General features: G+C 43.8%; 1 protein-coding gene across 1 annotated transcript; it reads left to right on the top strand.

Annotated features, from left to right (window-relative positions):
* The first annotated feature begins 6,804 nt into the window (after positions 1-6,804).
* Positions 6,805-8,740, top strand: LOC121547886 (5-hydroxytryptamine receptor 7-like). Its single transcript, XM_041859311.1, has 2 exons — positions 6,805-7,250; positions 7,930-8,740. Exons 1-2 carry the CDS (start codon positions 6,805-6,807, stop codon positions 8,738-8,740), a joined length of 1,257 nt encoding a protein of 418 aa, XP_041715245.1.
* The last annotated feature ends 523 nt before the right edge of the window (positions 8,741-9,263 follow it).

Raw genomic sequence — 9,263 nt, 5'->3', positions numbered from 1 at the left:
TATGTATAATTAGGCCCGGTTATAATAATAAACATAATATGCCATTTAGCAGACGCTTTTATCCAAAGCGACTTACAGTCATGCGTGCATACATTTTTTGTGTGTATGGGTTATTGTGGATTGTTTTGCTGTAGTCCTACTGTGAACACAGACAGTACAGTCAAATATTCAGAATAGTGGAATAGCCTTGCAGGCCTACCTGTTGTTCATACACTTGTGTAAATAATAGACTAAGGCTACTCGGGTTCATGAGTGAAGCTGTTCCAGTCCAAAACCTCTCTATGCCCTAGTTTGTGAGATAATTTAACTACACAGTAATTAAGCGATGTATTTTTAAGTAGCGTTCATTTAGTATTTCAATCAGTTGTTTGTTTATTTATTTAAATGTTTGTATTGTAGCGATCCTCGCTATATGAGCCACGTCACAATTCCCACCAAGTCGGTTAACCCTATTGACGTGATGCGTAGGGTGTTGGCCTTTCACGCCAGCGACCCAGGTTCGCTTTGTTCCCTGCTCCGCCGTTTGCTACACTGGTGTCAGAAGTGGGATGGCGGCCCGGACGTGTGAGGGGGGCTGAGTAGTCGAAGCATGGGGAATTACCTACTACAGGAGGTTTGGGGAGGACGGGCTCATGGTAATGGCTGGAGTGGAATTAGAGGAATGGTATCAAATAAATCAAACATGGTTTCCATGTGTTTGAAAGACCAATACATGGAAAGTCCTCACAAGGACTGTGTACTCTCGTAATTTAAGCGTGTTCATCCTTAAGAGTCTATTGACGCACCCGTGGGTCAATCTAATTAACATAATAAAATAATCCCCATCAAAATCCGTCAGTTTAAACTAGAGATATCTGTTTTTTTGCAAGGGCTGCGTCTCAATCCACCACATCCTCCAGTGGAAGGTGGCCGAGCTACAGCGGTGTTTGTCAGACCATGAGACATCCCGAAAATCAGTCTTCTCATGAAAACCTCTGAGCGGTTTGGCCTATAAACTATACGGAACAAAAATATAAACGCAACATGCAACAATTTCAAAGATTTTACTGAGTTACAGTTCATATGAGGAAGTAAATTCATTAGGCCCTAATCTGTGGATTTCACAAGACTGGTAATACAGATATGTGTCTGTTGGTCACAGATACAGTACCCTAAATAAAAAAGGTAGGGGCGTGGATCAGAAAACCAGTCAGTATCTGGTGTGACCGTCATTTGCCTCATGCAGTGAGACATCTCCTTCACATAGAGTTGATCAGGCTGTTGATTGTGGCCTGTGAAATGTTGTCCCACTCCTCTTCATTGGCTGTGCGAAGCTGCTGGATATTGGCGGGAACTGGAACACGCTGTCGTACACGTCGATCCGGAGCATCCCAAACATGCTCAATGGGTGACATGTCTGGTGAGTATTCAGGCCATGGGAGAACTGGGACATTTTCAGCTCCCAGGAATTGTGTACAAATTCTTGCGACATGGGGCCGTGCATTATCATGCGGCGGATGAATGGCACGACAATGAGCCTCAGGATCTCTTCACGGTATCTCTGTGCATTCAAATTGCCATCGATAAAATGCAATTGTGTTCGTCATTGTCCGTAGCTTATGCCTGCCCATAGCATATAACCCCACCGCCACCATGGGGCACACTGTTCACAACGTTGACATCAGCAAACAGCTCGCCCACACGACGCCATCTGCCATCTGCCTGGTACAGTTGAAACTGGGATTCATCTGTGAAGAGCATACTTCTCCAGCATGCCAGTGACGATCGAAGGTGAGCATTTGCCCACTGAAGTCGGTTACGACGCAGAACTGCAGTCATGTCAAGACCCTGGTAAGGATGACGAGCATGTAGATGAGCTTCCCTGAGACGGTTTCTGACAGTTTGTGCAGAAATTATTTGGTTGTGCAAACCCACAGTTTCATCAGTTGTCCGGGTGGCTGGTCTCAGACGATCCCGCAGGTGGAGAAGCTGGATGTGGAGGTCCTTGGCTGGCGTGGTTATACGTGGTCTGCGGTTGTGAGGCAGGTTGGACGTACTGCCAAATTCTCTAAAACGACGTTGGAGGCGGCTTATGGTAGATAAATGAACATACAATTATCTGGCAACAGCTCTGGTGGACATTCCTGTAGTCAGCATGCCAATTGCACACTCCTTCAAAACTTGAGACATCTGTGGCATTGTATTGTGTGACAAAACTGCACATTTTAGAGTGGCCTTTTATTGTCCCAAGAACAAGGTGCACCTGTGTAATGATCATGCTGTTTAATCAGCTTCTTGATATGCCACACCTGTCAGGTGGATGGATTATCTTGACAAAGGATAAAATGCTCACTAACAGTGATGTAAACAAATTTGTGTGCAAAATGAGAGAGAAATAATGTTTTTGTGCGTCTGAAAAATGTCTGGGATCTTTTAGTTCAGCTCATGAAACATGGGACCAGCACTTTACATGTTGCGTTTATATTTTGGTGCAGTGTATAATTAAAAGCAAATGTTACATTTTTTTATTTGAAACATGCTATAACATTTGACAGGCCATTTAGTATTCCAATTGCTCACATGAGAATAACATTACAATTATATACAGTACAATTATTATGTGTGGTTATTTTCTCTATTAAAAACTCGTAATGTGTCAACAGCTCTTTAGCCTACTGTTCAAGCTCGTGAAAGTTGCCATATCAAGGTCCTATGTAAGTAATACTTGTAACAATGTGAAAAGGTCCAATGTAACAATGTTAACAGCTGATATAGCGTTAACTTGTCATCTTATTTGGGAAGATGCTCTGCTCTGCAGCCCCAGCCAACACGGCAGGAGTGATTACAGTGTATTACAATTGAAGATGATGGTTCGCTTGAGTCTAATCATCAGTCTTCAAAAGACGTTGAGCTAAAGACGGAAGTTAGTCACTGCTTTGCCACGAGGACAAATACAGTACCCAATAAGGCCACACGGTGGTGCTATTGTAACATTCTGTACAAAAAGTATTCTGCTCAATGGTCCATAGTCACATTGCCTATATCTGATGATAAACCCCTGATTCATAGTTTTGTGCTTCTCAAGGAAAAGTATTGAAAAGTGACAACAACAAAAAAGCCTCTACATATTTCCCTGATCTTCGGTATTGTGAGAAATTGGCCGATTTGACTTAACACTGACCGGATGCCCAGGACCCAGTGTTTCTAAAGTTATCTGATCAGATTTAGGCAATCAGATCGGCTTAAATGTTAGAATTGGGGTTTTCAAAACGGAAAAAAATAAGATTCTGTTCCTCTGGATAGGGATAAGGATTTGGTAATCCAATGTTGTTTTTGCGTTTTTCAAAACTCAAAGGTAGTGATTACGATAGTTGTGATGCCGAAAATCAGGATTATATATTGATGATCAAGACTTGATCCCACTAGAATGGTGGCTTCAGGGTGGATTTAGACAGGCACTACAACCAAGACATGTAAACGTCACTACAATCCAAAGGTTCATAATGTTAAACTGACTGCAGTATAGGCATGTGGTCAGTAGTTGGTATGACCAATCGGAATCTATGCTTCAAGATCGTTTTGATCACATAGACTGGGAGATGTTCCAGGTTTCCTCTGAAAATAGTGTATATACAGTAAATTCGGAAAGTATTCAGACCCCTTGACTTTTTTTCCACATTTTGTTACGTTACAGCCTTATTCTAAAATGGATTAAATTCAAAAAATGTCCTCAACAATCTACACACAACAACCCATAATGACAAATCGAAAACAGATTTTTAGTCATGTTGGGCTCATTTATGAAAAATAAAAAACAGAACTACCTTATTTACATAAGTATTCAGACCCTTTACTATGAGACTCGAAATTGAGCACAGATGCATCCTATTTCCATTGATCATCCTTGAGATGTTTCTACAACTTGATTGGAGTCCACCTGTGGTAAATTCAATTGATTGGACATGATTTGGAAAGGCACACACCTGTCTATATAAGGTCCCACAGTTGACAGTGCATGTCAGAGCAAAAACCAAGCCATGAGGTCGAAGGAATTGTCCGTAGAGGTCCGAGACAGGATTGTGTTGAGGCACAGATCTGGGGAAAGGTACCAAAAAATGTCTGCAGCATTTAAGGTCCCCGAGAACACAGTGGCCTCCATCATTCTTCGGGACAAGTCTCTGAATGTCCTTGAGTGGCCCAGGCAGAGCCCGGACTTCCACCCGATCAAATATCTCTGGAGAGACCTGAAAATAGCTGTGCAGCAACACTCCCCATCCAACCTGACAGAGCTTGAGAGGATCTGCAGAGAAGAATGGGAGAAACTCCCCAAATACAGGTGTGCCAAGCTTGTAGGGTCATACCCAAGAAGATGTGAGGCTGTAATCGCTGCCAAAGGTGCTTCAACCGAGTACTGAGTAAAGTGTCTGAATACTTATGTAAATGTGATATTTCAGTTTTTTATTTTTAATACATTTGCAAAAAAATCTAAAAACCTGTTTTTGCTTTGTCATGATGGGGTATTGTGTGTAGATGGATGAGGGGGGAAAAACGATTTAATCCATTTTAGAATAAGGCTGTAACGTAACAAAATGTGGAGAGAAAAAATTAAACAAATTATATAAAATAAAACACAACAGCTCTCCGTATCCATTACAAATAAAACACACTATAATAAAACACAATACAATACACAACATTAAACATGTTTAAGAAAAGCAATCGGATTCTGTAACATAAAAGTGTCCAATTAATCATTTAAAAATGCCTGAAAGGCACCAGAATATCTAACGGCAAGGAATTCTGCATAATTGTTCCAGACATAAGACAAATTCTGTGGAGACCAAAGGGATCTCCCAGAGTTAACCATCCCTGAGAAGGGTTTGGTAATGTGTGAGTCTAAATGTAATCAATGAAGTTATGTACAGAGGAAGTTTCTGCAAGTCTGCAGAGGTCCGTCCCACATTTTGTACAGAATACAATGATGAGTCCTAAAACCGTCCCAGTGATAAAACGTATCGCTGAGTGGAATACTGAGTCCAATGGTTTCAAAACAGAGGCTGCCCGCGTGCATATAAATAATGCCACCATAGTAACCAAAGATGTGTGTGTTTTGTTCGGTATTTCTCCACTGTTTGAGCTAGAAACATAAGCATTTTGCTTCACCTGCGATAACATCTACAAAATATGTGTACAAGACCAATAAAACGTGACTTGATTTGATTTGTTATATTTAGAAGTTTCAAATAAATGCATCTACTGACTTCTAAGTGATATACAGGCTCTATTATTTTTAATCAAGGCATCTTTATTCATGTAGTTCCCTCATCGGTTTCCCTACGACCGTGTAGAAGTAATACCACAACCTGTCCAGTAGATGGCGAGGCCCGTTCAAACCACTGACAATCCAGATTCTGTGATCTTCATATTGTGGTATCTAATTATTTTCTGAAAAAAAGGCTGAAAAACAGCCAGATCGATCTGATCCTGGAAGGCAAAAAAGAGGATTACATAATTCTGAACCAGATTGAAAAGGTTTTGAAAAGACTGGGCCCTGGTGCCTTCTTTAGTCATGAATAATACAGGACAGATAAACCCACTTCAATACATGACGGCACCATGACATACTTAGCTGTGATCCCGGGAACAGGTGTCGATAAGATTACAATAACATACTTGATTTATTGGTACATTTGCATGGTATTATTCATTTTCACTGTTCCAGTACCCAAGTTGACACACACACATAGACCACAGCCTGGGAGCAGCACAGGGGCTGTGCCACTGGAGCCCTTAGGGGTCAAGTGCCTTGCTCAAGGGCACAACAGCAGTATGTAGTATATTGAAACTGGTAACCTCGAGGCTACTGCCGCTGCCATTACATATGCCTAACTATTGATCTATTGAAACGAATTCGGGGGGCGGGGGGGGCAACTCTGACTGGGACTCGAACCTGGGTCGAGCGACTGTCAAGCCAACATCTTAACCGTTACGACAAGAGGTCCGAACCTGTTGACAAGGTCGCTAGGTGTTGGGTTAAAGTCGCTACATTACCGCCTTCCTTCCTTCAGGTGAGCTGTCCCCACCCTCTCTATACCAAGTCCCTCACATGTATACACCATGCCCATCACCGGCTCCATGCCCATCACCGGCTCCGGCCATCACCGGCTCCATCCCATCACCGGCTCCATCCCACTTTCTGACACCAGCGTTCTCCTGCTAGCTACCTGCTCCAATAATGTTTACTACAATATATATGCATTTCTTTTTTTAATTTTTAATTTTTATCTCAAATGATGCTATTGTGGCCATATTGTCGCCTACAATTATTCGACCTACTCTGTAAGTCTATTACAGCTGATTTAGTTGCCAACGAAGGTATTTGAATAAATCAGAAATACATTTGGTATGACTCCAATATTCTAGGTGTTCCTGACGTCACTTGTCAATCAGTTAGGCAATGACATGCCCTCGGGAGCTGTTATTTCTCGGTGGCGCGTCCAGAGGTGCGAGATGTTCGCAGAGAAACATTTTAATTAAGGTCGTTTTTGATACATACTCGCGGCTTGCGTTATGAATAATGTCCTCAAAATAGAGCAATTTGCGTGTTTCTGACATTTATGAATGTGCGCTCTAGGCGGACGATGCAGATTAGTCATTTACATCACACATGCACACCTGTGCGTAGGCCGGCTATGTCATTTTACGGGGTTGCAAGTTCATGCATAAAAACCAACCAGCATGGTCGTGAATGCAGATAGAACTTTCAACAACAGCAACATGAAATCTTACGTGATGGAGAGAGCGAAAGAGCCCGGCGCAACAAACATGATTTCGGAGGCGCTCGTTGCACACTTGCTGAAGATTGCGCAAGAGGCGACGGAGGCAGTCTCCGCCACTTCGCAGTCTTCAACTCTGCTGATGGAGAATGGCACTCGGTGTGGTGAGCAAATTCTGAACTACGACAAGATGGAGAAGGTATTTATTGGAGGGTTACTCACCATGCTCACGCTGTTAACTATCTGCGGGAACTTGCTGGTGGTGATTTCGGTGTGCTTTGTGAAGAAGTTGCGGCAGCCGTCCAACTATCTGATCGTGTCTCTGGCGGTTGCCGACCTTTCAATCGCGCTGGCAGTTATGCCGTTTGTCAGTATAACGGACCTTATTGGGGGGCAATGGGTTTTTGGCCAAGTCTTCTGCAATGTTTTTATCGCCATGGACGTGATGTGTTGCACTGCATCCATAATGACGTTGTGCGTAATTAGCATAGACAGGTAAGTGTAATTCCAACGCCTTTTACCTACATCGAAGGACACGTGTATTGTTTGTGTAGTGTGACAAGGTGAAAGCCGTTTTGTTATGATTGTTAATTATGCATTTAGTTGTTAAATTGAGTCCTACATTTCTGTTTAGTGTTTTGTGCACAGGTACTTGATGTAATCGTGTTTTATAAGCCCATACGGGCTCGGCACCAATTGGTGTGGGCTACTAAATTAAATAAAGAATAAATAAACAAATTAACATCGATATTTTCATAGTGAATTAAGTGGGTAACACGCTTGCCTCCAAAGCCATATATTTACCCCCTGCAGTTCGATCCCCCGCATGAGCCAATAAGCATTTTTGCCGGTCCCTCTACTGTCTCTCTGCTTCTGCTTCTACCCTGTCATAAAACAGAACAAAACACTTAAGGAGTTCGGAATTCCATTCTCCTTTGAAAAGATAGTATAGCTTAGCCCTAGTAGCAGGCTACGTTATAATAATATTGTTATACAGTGTCTTATTATAATTGCTAATAGTTATTTTGGGGGTGAATAACTCCCCAGTGTTTGTTTTCTGTTGGAAGTTGTTTGCTGTTCATGCAATGTATGTACAGTTAGTATGTTCTGAATGTATAAACAGCTTATGTTTAGCAGCTAATTAATGATATGCTTTTTTGTTGTTCGTTCTGAGGTACCTGGGCATAACCAAGCCCCTGACCTATCCTGTGAGGCAGAATGGCTGTTGCATGGCCAAGATGGTGGTGTCCGTGTGGCTCCTCTCCGCCTCCATCACCCTGCCCCCCCTCTTCGGCTGGGCCCAGAACGTCAACGACAACAAGGTGTGTCTGATCAGCCAGGACTTTGGTTACACCATCTACTCCACCTCAGTGGCGTTCTACATCCCCGTGTCCGTCATGCTCATTATGTACTACCGCATCTACCGCGCCGCCAAGCTCAGCGCCGCCAAACACACCATCACAGGCTTCCCGCGGGTCGGGGAGGAGGAGGAGGCGCGGGGGGTAGAGGAGGAGGCCATGGAGGAGCAGGAGGAGGAGGAGGAGAGCGTGGACTGTGTGTCGGCCGCCCTGAGGCTCCACAGGGAGGTGGAGGAGTGCACGCGATTCTCGCGCCTCATGAGGAGCAACCGGAGGAACATGTCCATCTTCAAGCGGGAGCAGAAGGCAGCGGCCACCCTGGGGATCGTGGTAGGGGCCTTCAGCGTCTGCTGGATGCCATTCTTCCTGCTCTCTACGGCCAGACCCTTCATCTGCAGGGTGGACTGCCCTAGCTGTGTGCCCTTGTGGGTGGAGAGGACCCTGCTGTGGCTGGGCTACGCCAACTCCCTCCTCAACCCGTTTATCTACGCCTTCTTCAACAGGGACCTGAGGACCACCTACAGCAACCTGCTGCGTTGCCGCTACCGTAACATCAACCGCAGGCTGTCTGCCGCCGGGATGCACCAGGCCCTCAAACTGGTAGAAAAGACTCACTCTGTTATCTAAATGTGGCGATGGCGTTATTGCTGTGGTATTGTGGGAGCTGCCACACTCAGCGCTAGAGTAGACTATGTTCTCTCAGTGAGAAAGTCTTAGGCCTGCCTGGTCCTCTGCTCAAGATCGTCCATGTCCAGACACAGTCCCATATTGGAGAGGTCTGATTATGAAACAACTAAGAAGCTATCCTTCCATCTGAATGTGAGTCCATGGACACTGGCTTTGTGTCCGTGACCTTACGGTTCTTCCCCTGGGCATTTTCCAGTTGTGCTATGGTTGCACAGACACGATGCCTCACAACAATCAATGATGTTTAGCTGTTGCATGGAACAGAACATTTTCTGTACGTCACTGCAACAATGATGTGACTCTTTCAAAAATCAACTATGGTATGTTTGTATTTTCCAGTTGTGTTATGGTTGCACAAACATGACGCCTCAGAACAATGAATGATGGTTAGCAATCTGCTTTGGCTCCATCCATCTTTGGACTTTTAAATGTATGATACACTATATATACAAAAGTATGTGGA

This window comes from Coregonus clupeaformis, unplaced genomic scaffold (assembly GCF_020615455.1).
Source record: "Coregonus clupeaformis isolate EN_2021a unplaced genomic scaffold, ASM2061545v1 scaf1180, whole genome shotgun sequence".
Classification (NCBI taxonomy): Eukaryota; Metazoa; Chordata; class Actinopteri; order Salmoniformes; family Salmonidae; genus Coregonus; species Coregonus clupeaformis.
The sequence above is the reverse complement of the archived record's forward strand: the minus strand, read 5'-3'. Positions and strand labels throughout refer to the sequence as shown.

Coding starts and splice junctions, on each gene's coding strand:
- LOC121547886 (XM_041859311.1), top strand. CDS start 6,805: ATGATTTCGGAGGCGCTCGTTGCACACTTGCTGAAGATTGCGCAAGAG. Junction 7,251..7,929: donor TGCGTAATTAGCATAGACAG/GTAAGTGTAATT, acceptor GTTCGTTCTGAG/GTACCTGGGCATAACCAAGC.